General features: G+C 34.4%; 1 protein-coding gene across 2 annotated transcripts in view; it reads right to left on the bottom strand.

The window, feature by feature from the left end:
* samd12 (sterile alpha motif domain containing 12) overlaps window positions 1–16,206 on the bottom strand; it is a 121,746-nt gene that overhangs the window by 5,066 nt on the left and 100,474 nt on the right. Inside the window, exon 5 of one of the 2 annotated variants that reach the window (XM_066715966.1) lies at window positions 5,396–5,938. The exons of the other annotated variant lie outside the window; for it this stretch is intronic. Coding sequence (XP_066572063.1) covers window positions 5,895–5,938 — 44 coding nt within the window. The 3' untranslated portion in view covers window positions 5,396–5,894. Of the gene's footprint in view, window positions 1–5,395; window positions 5,939–16,206 lie in introns of those variants that run through there. 2 annotated transcript variants of the gene reach the window in all.

The following is a 16,206-nucleotide window of genomic DNA, read 5'->3' as shown; positions in this document are numbered from 1 at the left end:
CCTGCTGTCCATTTATAATGAATAAACTATTTTCTCTACTACGAGGAGGAGTTTACAAAATATTGTGTTCCCAAATGCCTGAAAGCGAGTTAATTTTGTAACTTCACGTCACTTTCAATAGCATTCTTTTGTTCAAATCTTCAAAGGCAAAATGTTAAACATGGCAGAACTGGATTCAGTGTGAAGAACAAAGACAAATACAATGCTGCTTCTTAAGAGAACAAATACTTTAACAATGTGCATGATTTTCAGATCAGAGATATGGATGAAATGCTAGATGTGTTAGTTATTGATAGTTAGTGATAGTTATGGTTTATATTGCTATAATAAAGTCAATTTTAGAAAACTGGCACACACCATTCTTGTCAGACTTTATTTCAAATGCCAAATGCTAAGCATATATAAAGTCATGATACGAGGCATATTTGCTCTACAATGCAAATTACAGAGACATATCTTAATTACATATATATCTATATATGAACCATGACATTTTAAATAGTACATTTCATTCATAAGTAGAGGTATGCAGTTCTGAAAAAGGTAAAAGCAGAAAATTAAAAATCTGCCAGAAGGGACTCACAGTGCACTCATCCATGCAAAAGAATCACTCCAATTTACAGAGACTTGTGCCTCATATTTGCTTTCGATTTGTGTCATTTAGTTCATCATAAAGCACATGCTGTAGTTACAGAAATTGCATGCAAAATATCTTTAAAAGAATAACAGAAGAAAATGTAATGGATTAAGCTGCATTAAAAATAAAGAAGACCCAAAACTTGGGAGCTTTAATGAATCGGCACAGTGAGAAAGTAAGTAACTTCTCATGTGAGCCTGCAATCATGTTCTCAACTTGATCATGAAAATCATGAATATAAAACATTTAAATTGTATTATCAACTTTAGTTTTCATTACACTTTATATCTAAATGTTAGTTTCTTATTCCATAGATTACATCTTCATCTATTTACTGAATCATGTACAAAGTATTTAACAGCTATTTTAAGTTTTCTGGTTTAGTACCTGCTATTTTTATTTAGGATGTCAGAATGTTTATTTGGAGTGTCAGCAGGCGTGCAGCTCACTGATAACCTTCCCTAAAGTAAGGGAACACTGTCCATCCACGTGTTTACTCTATGATCTTAATCAGGAATGCTGTGCAATTGCCAGAGCTTGCAAAGTTCAGGATTACAGTGTGAAGTACAAGTGCACAACAGTTTCTAAAAAGGAACTTCAGCAGGTGCTGCAAAAATTAAACTTCCACCTCAGAGCAGAGTCAACAAAAAACAAATGCAAGGCAAAATGGGATGTAAAATTCAAAAGTATGACATGATAAAGGGCTCTCTCTTGTAATTGTCAACCTACTCATTTCCTGCTGCCTCTTGCATACATTTATTTGAAATGTGCCCTCTGTTCCCATCAACAAATACATGTTGGCTCATAATCCTTGATTCCTGGTATTTCAACTGATTCATGTTACAATCCCACAAACACCACGGGTGGGCATATGGCCTAGTCTGCTTATTACATAATCTGGCTGCCTTTGGCAAGTGTACATCGACTCATGTGGAGATGATATTTCAGTTTAACAGAGTCGAGGGCTATCTAGACTCTGTACTTTTCAAAAATTAATTGTAGATATTTTGGTCTGCTTAAGAGCAGATGTATCTTCGCTTTTACATCTTCAGGTTTGTGAAGACATAACCATATTGCATACATAAAGCTAGGTCTATGACTAAATAGCATGATTTTAAAAGAGTACTCAGCTGATGGTTAACTAGGCCATATCTACACAGTTTTCCCTTCTTTTTATCTTTGTCGTTAACTATAAATAAAAAAGTTTTACAGAGATCTTTTAATAAGCACCTCTGGAGGTTAAATAAACTAATTTATTTCTACAGTGGCACTTGGTATTTTGTTGCTTTCTTTCTATTTTTTTCTTTGTAGTGGCTTTCATGCTTATTCATCCCCCATTGTACCTTTTGCTGTGTTTTGGAAGACAACAGATGAGGCACGGGGGAGCAAAGAAATAAACAAGATCTTTCTAAAGAGAAATTCTGCTGCAGAGCTGAATGAATTAAGAGTCTATAGAACTGCATTACTTTTCTTTTTTTCTTCTCCTTAAAATGAACTTTGTTTTTTTCAAGAGTGCATCCTGGAACTGTAAGATCCTTTGAAAGTTGGCCAGCATGCAGAGTTCTTTGTGTGGTCCTGGAGGGCCCCAGCATTTGTACTTTTTTGTTAATCTCATCTGAAGTTGCAATTACCTGATTGACAACTTAATGTGTTTAACCAGTTTTTGTAATTACTTCCTAGCTGAAAACAATTAAAAACAGACTAATAAGTACATTATTACTTCAATCAAGGGTGTCAATTAGGCAGCCATCTATTCAAAACCCAAAGAGACAGGAGTCCCTCAGAACTGCTGCTGAAAAGATTGTGGCTTTATTATTAGATTTGGAAAACTAGTACTTTACAACTGAAAGATAAATATCATAATTATATTAATAAAAAATGTAATTATTCATTTAATTATACCACAACTAAAAATGGATGGGTTGAAAAAGTTAAACATGTATAAACCCAGCACTTTTTGTAATACATTAAGAAACCCCACATCTTAATGCCAGGGAATGCAGAGTTATCCAGATATCCAAGTCTGCTTAACCTCTCTTGTGCAATGAAAGCGGCATTTTCTTCTGTTATTATTCACAGATTATCAAGTAAAAATCTGTTTTCACTCATGGTGAAAAAAACAAGACAATATTAATTTAACAAGAAACTGATTTGAAAATGTAAAGCAAATACAGGCCAAGCTATGTTCAAAGCTAGTTGTTTGTCACATAATTAGATTAGAGAATATTGTCCTGTAAATACATTTTTATATTTTACATTTAACAATTAAGACCTATATTATGCAAATCTAGGACATGCCTACTGCATGTGTGCATATGTATGTTTCTCTACGAATTATTTGTAATGACAAGAAAGAAGGACAGAATTTTCAGCCAAAGCCAGAAAATGGGGAAACAATAATACAAATGATATACTTTCAGAGATAAAGCATTTTCTACCCATAACTCCACATGACATGGGTTACTGCAAAATATGCTTCAACTTAAAAATAGCATGATAATAATTTATTTAGCTGCAGCACAGTTTCATAGTCACATTCATATTAAAGAGAATTTGCTACCTGTTTTATTAGAAGATATTTAGAAAGAGTGATAATAATAAAAATAATAGCAATTATTTTCAGGACTTCTACACCCAAACACAGAGCATTATATTATTAAATATAATAATCAATATGTTTTATCTGTTTATTTATCTTGTAGTATTAGTTTGACCGTGCTATTTGACATGAGGGTGTTTGATAAAGAGCCACATCAGATTTTTAATCAGTTGTTATTGAAAAAGTTATCACCTGCTTTAGTGCTCTATTCTATGGAAGCATATTAGTGCCACAGGGAGGAAGATATATAGCGTTATTATGTGATAATATTGTGTTATTTATAATCACTGCATTGTTTCATAATAATTGTTGCATCATTATGAGAGCATATTACATTGTTTCACAATAATTATACTTCTTTATTAGCAGATAAGAAATAAATGAGAAATCAAAATGGCCACAAATTCTTACACATGTGGATTTGTACTGTATTGTGCACTTTTCATAACCTTGACACCTGATCTCAAAGATTAGAGTGTAGGTTATGAGTCAGACAAATATGAAGGATTTGCAAGCTTATATACAGTGGTTATGAATCAAAATGTCGACTATTTTCCTTACAGTGAACTATATTGTTATTCACACACTATTTCACTATTCAACTTGCAATCCCCTAATATTGGGTTCAAAATAAATCGATGAATAGAGAGTGATCAGATATGGTTTAATTTATTGGTTATGGTCTAGGCTTTGAATGAGCCAAATATCAGACCTTAGTGAATCTGTGTGTATTCATTATTTTAAGATATGGCACAGTATATCACACAATAAGACCTTTCGTGCAGTTTTTAAACATGTAATTTAAGGCTTAATTTACCCGTGTAATTTGTACTTTGGTGAGTATGTTGTCATTGAGACAAATATAGTTATTTTCCCAGCAATACTTAAGGAGTAATGTACAATAAAGGCAGTGCTGGTGTGGTGTTCACCAGGAAGTTGAATATCAAATATCAAACCATCTTCAACGGGGTCGGGTAATAACTTATATAACTGCATTTGTAGATAGTACTCAAAAGAAATGAAAACCAGATCTATTTTTAGACTTAAATGGATGAATTTAAATATATTGGCATAAATAAATATTCAAATTAAGGGAAGCTATGTAGAAAATCCATATGTGTCCAAGTCCCCCATCCCCATCAACAAGTAAAATCCTTGGGGAAATGCCTAAGCTCATTTTCTACTTTCACACCTAATTCATTTGCAAATAATCGGAAACAATTGGGGTTCACTTGAAAACGCACTTTTTATTTTCAGTTGAGGTTTGGATAGTTTCACACCAGGAAAATTAATTGAATTTGAATTTCTTTGGAAGTGAATTTGTTCGTGACATTCTCTTGCAGTTTCATGCGGACCGGAATTCGATTGGTTACACATTGCTTTTCCCAACACGCTTGGTTCTCCTGCAGTTTACTTGAGCGGAAATTAGGAGAATATTTGACATGCCATGGTCTTGCTCAACATTTCCAGTTCCTTTGTGTTTGGCAGAACAATCTCATAAATGTACAGAGGTCGCTTTCAAAAGAACAGAGATCACCTCTTTCTAGTGGTCTAGGTCCATATAGTTTGATCTGCATCCTGGTGTGATTACATCACTATCAGGGGTTTCACATATAGATTAAAACTAACCGAACCGTACTTCAATCGACATCAAACCGTATGTCTAAAAGGCAGCTTAAATAGATATGTAGAGCTGCCATGAGTATTTACAAGATAATGCATCGAGTGTTAAATGGACTGAATGTGTATACTGAACTTTAAAATTATATCAAATATATATATATATATATTTTTTTACTTTATCTGTTCCTAAGTTAGCAATATTCTACCTTTTAGAAAGTAAAATAATATTTGGCCGACTGAAATAAAACGTGTGCTAATTTATCAGAGTATTGGGAGCCATGGTTAATGAGGCTTGAAGGGTATCATTAATATTATTCTAGCTCGTTTCTTAGACCTGACATGAGAGGAGAAAAAATAGCCAAAGCATAAAGGAGAAATCTGTGTTAAAAATAACAGAAGAGATTTGTAACCTTTATCAAATACTAACACTGTCCATTTGTATAATAATGGTATGTGAGTTTTTAATAATTGAAAAAACAAGTATACAAAAAAAGTTTTGAATAACTGCACCAGGAAGATAATCCAGTCAAGACAGGTTAAATTAATATCGTATTTTATTACTCATAAAAACAGGTTTTGATTAAGGAAAAAGAAATAGAGGAATAGTACAGATGGGATGTATCTATCACTATCATTTCTACATTTCTAACGTGACATCAATTCTACCAAACATTTGTTTTGGATGTATGACAGAATAAAAGAAGAAGCTACCCCTTGCAGATCATGGTATTAGACTACATTAACTTGACACCACCAACTAAATTATAGCTATGTTACAACAAGAGTGTCACATTTTTGGATTGCGTTTAGAGGAAGCACATAAGTTTTCACAAGCCATATTCTACAGACATTTTTAAGTTTGTTCATAATGCACTCAATCAATTTACTAATGTAAGCAACTCATGTCCCAGGATTCTGAAGATTTGATGTAGATTTAGGCCATCTATGTTGCTGGTATCATGGGGAGATCACAGTATCCTCCATATTCTGGGAACCCTCACTGACAAATGTTTTCACCTGTGCCTTGCAGGTACCCTAGCTCAAGATTACAATCGTCTGTTCCATTTCTCTTCTCAGTGCTGAAGACGACAGAAGTTAAAATACTTGTTACCAAACAGTTTCATGTGGAATTCAACGTGCTGAATTTTGGGATAAAGCTGTGCTATACACTTTGCTTTTCACTGCTATGTTTTCAGAGCATGTTCAGTTTATCATGAATGTTTGTACGTATTTATGTATTTGCTGAAGGCCACTTATATGGGCTGTAATGAAAAATACAATGCATTATAAATACATGCAATATAAAATCTTACACGTGCAATACGTTAGAAAATTCTGCATTAGACAAAGTTGCTGTGCATGGGTTATAGAACACAAGAAGGTATATTAAAATAGAAATGGAGTATAATACATACAGTGTAATGCAAGAGCAGCAAAACAGAATTGTGATGAAAAGGTCGAAGGCATGAGTAGATTATAAAATCTATTGATTGAACCTTGTCACATGACATGTTCCTGGGAAAAGATTGCTGTTGGGAAACGTTTGTTGTATTATGTTCTTTTTTTCTGTATTCATGGTAATAAATAATAATAATAAATAATAATAATAATAATAATAATAATAATAATAATAATAATAATAATAATAATAAAACTACATTATTTTAATGATACATGTCCTTTGGGTTTTATCAGTGTCTAAATATAAAGGTTACTGTATCATCTAACCCAATAATCAGACACGTCCCCCTTGAATGGCAGCAATAAATGTATAAACTGAGAAATAATCCTTGGATAAGTTGATACTGGTCAATACATGAGCCAGCATGTACTATGCCATTATCTTTCATTATTATAATGATTATTATTATTTTTGAAATTGCCCACATTTTAAATTTGATATTCACCTTTTAATACATCATCCTAATTCACACAGACACGTAAAACAATGACTACTGATCAGCTGTTCACATGACCTGATTCCTACAAGGAATGCCAACTTGCTTTTGCCTGTAAAAGTGCGACTTAATCATGTCTATGCGTGAAATTAATACATTTGAATCATTGAATTTAGCCATTCACTGGTTGAGATGCAGGTTTTATAAATTCTGGCCTGAACTCAACCAAAACCACCTTCCAACTGCAAATGCTAGACATGTCCTTTCTGTCTTGCAAAAGCTTCTTTACATCTACCCAGTGGAAAGCCAGCACTGAGTATTATGTTTGGAATTTGCGCTTAGTGGGTGGTTAAATGTTCTGATTTAGACCAGGCCTTTTTTTCCCATGGCATCCCACATTTACAGGACCAGTTGGCAAGCCTAATAACACTGTATTGTAATGCTGCCTTGTGGGAATAAAGCAACACTATCATTTTAGTAAAGTTTTAACGCTCAATTTACATGTTAAATTTCTTCCGTTTGGGGGCGACTTTACAATTGTGTGCCATCAGAAAAGTGTCAGGGGAGATATGGACCCAGATGGTAACCCTAACTAATGCACACATTGATCTTGACTAATTATGCATGGGATGGGAGGGATACAATGAAAATTATGTCTAATGGATTTTTAACTCAAAGAAAACTATGAAAACACAGAACCAAAAGTACATATACTTTTATTTATTTTTTAATTAATACAGTCCAATTTCTAAAAATGTTCTGGACTCCAGTGGTAAGGACTGGGAGTTTTTTGTTATTTGTATTTCATATGTAACAACTGTACTTTTATGTTGTGAGTGCCACTATGTATTTTATTAAAACTTTCACTTGAAAATATTGGATGTTCTTTGTATAATGTATTTTAAATGTTACTTAGGTAGACTATTATTTACACATCAAATTAATTACTCTATTAATAAGAAACAAATATTATTAATAATACAATTAAAAATGAACTTGGAACATTGGATGTTAAAGTAAAACTGGGAAAATGCATTTCATACACGGTCTTTGAAATTCACTGACAATTGCAAATATAATGCAAATTCATATTTCATATTTCATATTACACTAGCTCTGACCCTTTAATGGTTAATGAAAACTCCTTATGGCCAACATCATTCAAATCCTGAGGAATTAATGGCTTGTACGTTATAACTAATCATCTAGATATGTCATGGGTAATGTCTTGGATGCTGACATTCAAGTTCTTTCTTCAAACACCTCAAAAACATTAAGGGTTAATTGCTTTTGGCCACATTCACTTAATCCATATTATATATACATACACACACAATAACATGAGTATATATGTATTTATGCATATTATATTATTTACACGCAAACATACATACACAAAATATTATTTTTTGAGATTTTTTTTTCCCCTATTCTAGCTCACTCAGATGTCCATCAGCCAGATACTGTCAGGATTAAGAACTCCAGACATGCATGTACATGTTCTATGACTTGAATGGGAAAACTATATTCACTGTGTTTGACTTTAACAAGAAAAACTTGATTACCCTGACATTCTCACGAGTCAGAGATCATAAGGCAAAACCCACTTAGCAGTCAAAGATACCCAGGAAGCATGTCCCAAGTAAACACCTCTTTGACAACAATAGCACTGGGGTCCTCTCCGGGGTCTAGAACCAAGGCCAACTTAAGACCTGCTCAAACTCTGTAGCGCCTATGCTCTCAATCCAATTAGGATCTAATTGTTTATTCAGACGTTGCATTTTAAACACCTGCATGTTCTTGGACCTAAACCTGGGTTATTAGGAACTTGAACTATGAATCTACCCAGGATTGTTAAAGTGAAAAGCTTTAGAGTAGACCTGCATTTGAATTGCATCCCAGGTAAAATGTGGTCAATGAAAACATTTAAACTGGATTTCTCTAAATAGTGAGGAATTTTAATATCTATATTGAGATTTTAATTTCGTAACACTGGATGTCTGAACCACTGAATGTGAGAATCCTTGTCAAAACAAATATCTACTATATAAGAAACAGTCACAATGACTAAATTATTCAAGATTCTATACTGTCAAACTGAAATACCAAATACTCTCACAGGTAGTTGAGTGCCTTTTTTGTCTCATTTAGCCCAACATTAACCTCGGGGAGTACCAGTCAGTTTGGTCTGAATTGGACAGGGCCAGGATTTGAAGCTGTATTTTCATGATACACTGTTTTACCTCAACATTTCTATTTGATGAAAGGCCAGAAATATTGGACTAGACAGGATAAAGTTGCAAATGCTTATCAGTGTGTGCCTTTCCTAACATATTAAGCTGCATGTGCAATCTTTCCTTTAGAGCGGAGATAAAATAGCCTTGTACTGTTAATAAAATACTACTTATAGAGACAGCATAAACAATCAGTATTAAAAGAAAAAGGTACAGGAAGGGTCACAATATAAATATAAATATAAATATATATATATATATATATATATATATATATATATATATATATAATATATATTTCACAACATAAAAACACATAAAATTTGCATATGCACCCTGAAAACTAAGCAATAGCGTGATCAGACAGTAGCGTAATGCGCTGTATGATGCAGACTCCAGTTCCATTAAAGGGTACTTTCTGTCTGTCGCCTTTATTTTTAATGCATTTAAGATTGTGCAGTTTAACACAATGGTTGCTTTTTGTGTAACTTGTGATATGCCGTTGTTATTCCCAGAAACTACTATATGCAGTGTTGTCATTATAATATAATGTGTTTAAAATTATCTATCCAATGTTTAACAACAGTGTTGTTTTATGAAGATAAGTTTCATGTTTACATATACAGGGGGTCCTTGCTATACGTTGGGGTAAGGGACCAAAGTAGAACAACTTAAAGCAGGGAATTTCCCCCTGAGAAAATAAAGGCCGGAATACACCAGCACGTTAGGTTGTGTCACGTTGTTTCGCTTCTAATTGGACATGTGGTAGACTGGGCCAAGTGTCTACACTCAATTCACTTTCCCCGGGAAAAAAGGGCAGGGATTCCATTTTCCACGAAAAAGACAATCCAGTCTGGTGTGTCCTGGGCTTGAGTACATCTCTCCCATAAAGAATTGGCTGAGATCAGTTGAGAGCCCACGTGTCTCTCAAGCGGCGCTTCAAAAAATTGCTCTGGGAGAAATCTTGACGCAACGCACCACAAATTGAAGCAACATGATGTGCTGGTATGTCAGGGTCCATAGACATCCATTACATTAAAAACTGACGCTAGGTGATGCAACACAACGTGGGTTTAAGAGCCTTTACATTTCCTAGAACAAAGGAACAATTCTCATAACAACTCATAATGCAATAAACTTAGGGAAGCGCACCGTGTCGTTTTACTTTTTTATTAGAAAGTCAGCAATCTCCTATAATTTTTCTATGAATCATGTGTTTCTACAGTTTATATTTAAACATAATCACCCGTTAAAGATTAATACCATTTATAATATGAAGCTCATGGGAAAAAGGTCTTTCTGCACTGTTAATTATAACTTTATAGTTTGGGAAAAATAGATTTTTTATACAAGAATCGCTTTATACGCTGTTTTTCAGGAAAACACTCATCAATAGGCCATTGTGTATGTAAATTGTAGCTGCTTGAGTTTATTCCCTACTCATGCTCTACTGCTACAACTCATTTTTAACTTGGATGAGAACTGTATTATCATTTAGTGCCAGGGTGTTTAATCAACATAGTAAAACATTTCAAGGTAGTGATGCACCAATCATTTCTGTGCACAACCCCTTAAGTATCACTTTGGATGATAGTTTTCGAAGCAGAGGCTGCAAGTCATATTTATGTTTTTTTTTTTTTTAAATATAAATGCCGTAAACTATTTAGTTCAAAGGATTTGTATAGGTTTGGCTCTTTGTTCAATGCAGGCTTATTTATTTTGTAGGTGTGGTGAGATTTGTAGGTGCTATATGCCATTTAGTTTCCAACCCTTTTAGGATATAAATTAAAATAGGCCAAGTATGTTAATTTTTTTTCAAAAGACAAAAAAGAAAGAATTAACAGAATGAATAATTAATATAAAAATATTATGAGTACATTAATTAAAGGGAAGCAATTTAGTGCTGAGGACAAAAGATTATTTCACTGAAGAATAAATGCTCCTGATTAACTGCCTACCCTCCAATGATTAGTCACCGGCTGAGAAATTGGGGCCATTTTTAAAAGCACAAAAATAATTCCATACACCCTACATTACCAAGCAACAGACCATTTTTATCCCCATGAAGTCAAACTTATTAGCAGTTCTCTGAAAATGCTGACACAAAGGCGTTTCACACATTATCATAACCACCCACTTGTTTGCTTCATTTACTTCTTTCTTTCAGGCGAAATGGCTCCAGAAATAACCTTCCCGAAAAGCACGATTACAAGTGATTTGTAATTTCAGATTCTATACCTGAACTTTTGTGTGCACTACAATTTATGGTGGGAATTTAAGTTTAATCACCACCAATGCATGGCTTTCAATATTATTGATTTGTAAGTCATAATATGGCAAAGGCCAGCTGAAACAGCATTGAAATAAGCTTTCTTTTAACTGGCCACAGTTTAGAAAGGATATACATATTAAAGGAAACAAACAGCAAAAACTGTAGCAATCATTCACGGCTTTCAAACAAAAAGACAACAAAACCCTTTAATCTCTTCAAGTGTTTTTAACATGGGTTGTGTCATCTTTTTAATTTAGAAATGTATAATCAAGTGTAATTGGTTTTCCCTTTTCAAGTGTGAAGCCAAAATGGAAATCAAAATTAAACAAAGATCATTCATGTAGCATTTAAGAACTACTGTCTGTAAAGCATGAAAGAGATAATTTTCATGCATGTGCACACTCTTATACCTCTTGATTTTGATTTCAATCAGTTACCAATAAGTATTCTATAAAAAAGATTGCATGCTAAGTGCTTAATACAATGAAAAACATGTTAATCAATATAGAATAATACTCGGGCTAGGGATATACTGTATATAATCACATCGTGTCATATGCAATAGCAGTGGTGTGATTGAGAGCATTGTCCAATGGAGAACGTGATGCTTAGAGCAGGACGGCAGACGTGTACCGACTCATCCAGCTGTGAATCCTGTACAGCCCAGCACCAGTGCCCTTTAACCAGTCTATACAATTGTACGTTTCTAATCCACGCCCTGCTGACAGTGTTTACTTAAGTGCACATTGTCTGTTTTGAGCCTCTTTCACATACACAGATGAATAAATTGAGAGTTTTAACAATGATATACAAGCATTATGCTGCACTGGTAAAAATAAAACAAAAAAATGCACTCAAATGCTTCTGTGATCCGTTTTAATTAAATAGCAATCTCTTCAGAGAGAAAACTCATTGATGCAATGGTACATTGCTAATCAACACAAATCTTAATTTTCTACTTAAGCACCAGTGATAATTACTTATTTTACTGGAAATGGGAGTCATCAAATTATTACCTCTGTGACAGTTCTATAATGAATGTAAATGCAACACCTAATATTGGGATTTCTTCTCATTTTGCATTACCGAAAAAAAAAAAAAAAGCAATGTTCATTAAATTCTGTATGTGCACTAAAGTACTATATCATTTCACATATTTTAGGCATAATGACATACAGAGGAATCAAATATGTTCTCACATTTACAGAGTTTTATGTGAATGCTTGAAATTCCAGAATGCTAAGGTTCTATACAGTCATAAATGACAGTGATTTATCCTCAGTTAAAATTAATGGATAATATTGAGAGATAAAACACTAATAACAACAACAACAATAATATACAAATACATAGGCAAAGAATTTTAATTATTGTTTTAATAAACTGTGCACATACAAATATTTCAACACTATGGCCAAGACTATAAAACAATCATTGCACCTACCAATTGGACATTACATTCCCAGAATTGACGGCAGTTTTAGTCTGAAAGAGCCTTCTTTCTTTCCTCTCAGTGGAAGGCTGCCATCAAGAACTGGATTTGTAATTTGCGATTGGCGAGTAGTTCGGGGTTTTGATTTAATCTGGGCCCATATGACCTTCAATGAGAAGTCAACTAGTGGTCGTCTTATAGGATTAATAAAAAAGATGTTTCAGATGAGACCATGCATCTTGGTGAGATTGGTGGCAGGCCTGCTTCTCCAGGGTATTAAAATAATAGATGATTGGTGTCAAACGCAATAACAGGTCAGAGGACCTCACTTTGCATTCAGCAAGGCAAGGTGGGAGCTCTTCATTAACTCCTGAAGTGCTGATTCCAGTAGAGCTAATAAATAAGGAAAAGGTACACATTCACATACAGGCAGCTTTCTGGTGCATTTTTTTCTTTTTTGGAAGGTGGAAGCATGGCAAGAACCTTAACAGTCATTTGTCTTTCTTTTCCTGCTCTCAAATTTAGAAAGCTTTATTAATCATTGACATGACAGCTATTTCAGCAGAGTCATTAAGTAAAGTAAACCAGTCAGACCCAATCAGAACCCTGTGGATCGCACAAACTGAACTTCAGCGCGTTGGCAACTCCAATCACTCAGTCCTAAATTAGACTCACAAAGCTATCAATCTTAAAATCCATGCCACATAAATCATATCTGCTTTGGCCCTGTGTCAACTCAATACACCAGCAACATCAATAAATAAACACTTTTTTTGGAATCAAACCAAAAACTGACCTTTAAAAAAAACAAAATGAAACCGTATTGGGGAAAAAACACTATACGAAAAGGAGCTGTCCACAATATATTAACGGGTCATTGCCCTGGTATTAATAAATAACTTCAAACCTTCTGATAGATAGCCAAAGGAATAGTGCGTCAGCCCAAAACACAATTTCTAGTGCAGCTAGAGTAGTCTCTACCTGATTCATCAGTCCAATTCACTTGAGAGGTGCACTATGGGATCGAGATCTGAGTTGAAATGCTGTTTGGAATGCCGATAGTGTGTTGGCGTATGGGCCCATGCAGAAGAAGAAAAAAAAAAAATACAATGCCGCTAGTAGATTGTTGCCCAAATTATCTCAATGTGTACTGATGACCACGTTTCCATTTAAAAAAAAAACATTACATTAGTATTTCCATCTTAGAGGAGGGAGGTTTGTTTTATTCCTTTTGGTAGCACAGCACATGAGGCGCACAATCATTCAAATAATAAAATATCTAACAACAAAGGTGACCTCTGTTTAAAAAGGTGACTTTTCTATTAAGCAGAGAGACCCGATGCCAGTTCATGAGTTTCCAAAATTCCTCCTAAGGCTTAGATCCAATCCAGGCGACAGTGGCCATTATAAGTCATTTGTAATGGTTCCTAGCCCTGTATTTGGCTTTATTTTACTCTTTTGCGGTGTTGCTTTAAAGAGCAGTCCATCTGTATGCAAGGTGGATAAAGCTTATAAGCCACTGGTCTTTCACTTGTTTTTATGCCTCTGTAGAATACTGCAGGCCTGGGTGTCCCATCTTTCCAATACTTCTCTCTGCCTTTCAAATGTGCTTGGCCATTTTTTATTAAGGAGGTCTCCTTGTCTATCTGTTGTAGCAGACTAACCTTCAGAGTGATGAATGGAGTGGAAAGCCTGTAGCTGAGGTAACCAAAAGATTAAAGAGGCTCACATTAGCACTGATTGGAAGAGCAGCTGTTTGTGAAATGCAATCGATTTATAGTATCCTGAACTGGTAAGGAACGTCCCACTTTTAAACGAACCAGTTTCAGCTCCACATGCGTTCTCAGCCGACGCCAGGGATGGAAATCTGCAATTCCAGCGAGTTTTATTTTGAAGCTTGCCATTTCCTTTTCATGTCTGATAATCTGAATTTTAATTTGAGGAACCTCATGACTTGTGCTGGTGTCATAGAAGTCATTTTCTTTATCTGTGCCCGAGTGATTGATAGCTAAAAGTGAAGTGTGTTAACTGCTTTGTTTGCCATGATTAATGAGAGCTACTGCTAGAAACCAGAAACAATGTATGATATAATTTCTGAGAAGGTCACAAGCTATTATAGACCAATGTAAAACACTGACTAGTTAGAGCACCTGTCAGTGGCCCAAGTTACAATTAAATTAACTCACTGACGAAAAAGCTTGTGAATGAATTGATACTTGTTTCTGTAAAAGGAACTTTGTGTTTTCAAACTTAAACAAAAAAATATTTAACATTAGTCAAAGAATGTATTTTAAAGATATTATGAATTCAGCTTTTACAATGTTCTTCAAATCTGGTCTACAACGACCACAACAGTTCTGTTTTCCACTCCCTCCTGAGCTCTTAATTCTTTAATTGAACTAATTATCCACTTCACAACCAATTTAACCCCTTTACTAGCATGCAGGTTATGATTTAATGTGTAATTTAGTTGTAATTAATGCCATCACCAGTCACAGCTCAAATCTCACTTTCTTGGGAAGGACATCTTTCGAGACATGCCAATTATCCTGCTGCTCATCCCACACAAGCACACAAAAGTGTGTCGATGTCTCAAAAAGAAGCAAATACAGCAGGGAGTAGAATACAGAATAATTGTATTTATTATCCACTGCATTTTAATGCATAATGTACATTCAAATGAACATGTGCAATGTCACAATCATCAGATAATGGAACATAAACCTTTTTTCTTTGATGTAATACTCACATTTATTTTGACTGTGGACATGAGTAACATGTCTTTCTATATCAAGAATGCAGTACAAGTAATGTCATTTATTTATCCATGAAAATGTCCATGCATTTATGAGTTTATTTTTCATCTGATAGTGGTTCAAATGTAAATCTGTGACTTTAAATGCCAAAGTCAGTGACGCAGAGGATTTTCATTTTTCTAATGAAAGTACTGCTGTATAAGGGGTGCCTTAATCTGCAAGGATGGAGAAAACAAACATGGAAATATATTGTATGGGTTTCCTTATCAGTATTGCTCCCATTGACAATGATGTGGTTTCATTTCACTGCTGACAGATTCCCTTGTTACATGTTGTGTTAACAGGTCTCCCTGGTAATTGCTGTGGGAGCTGGAGATCTCATTTAACATTGGGTGTGAAGCTGCAGTCTAGACAGCGTTCAGAAATTATACAGCTTAAGGTTCTTCATGTTTACGCCTGTGATGGTATGTCTCCACCCAACACACTTGTACAGTCATTTCAGGACATCAACCTGCATGACCACAAGAATGCCACTACAAACCTATATAGCATGCCTTTACATATTTCAACTACATCAGTATCTTGCAAACCAATGTATTGTTTCAGTTCATACTCTAAAAACCCAGGATAAAGCAGGATCATGGGAGGCTCTACAAAATTATGTATTCTGAAAAAATAAAAAAAATAAAAAACAAACAAATAATATATACACTCACCAAGGATTATTAGGAACACCTGTTCAATTTCTCATTAAT

The sequence above is a fragment of the Amia ocellicauda genome, chromosome 10 (assembly GCF_036373705.1).
Source record: "Amia ocellicauda isolate fAmiCal2 chromosome 10, fAmiCal2.hap1, whole genome shotgun sequence".
NCBI classification, from domain to species: Eukaryota; Metazoa; Chordata; class Actinopteri; order Amiiformes; family Amiidae; genus Amia; species Amia ocellicauda.
The sequence above is the reverse complement of the archived record's forward strand: the minus strand, read 5'-3'. Positions and strand labels throughout refer to the sequence as shown.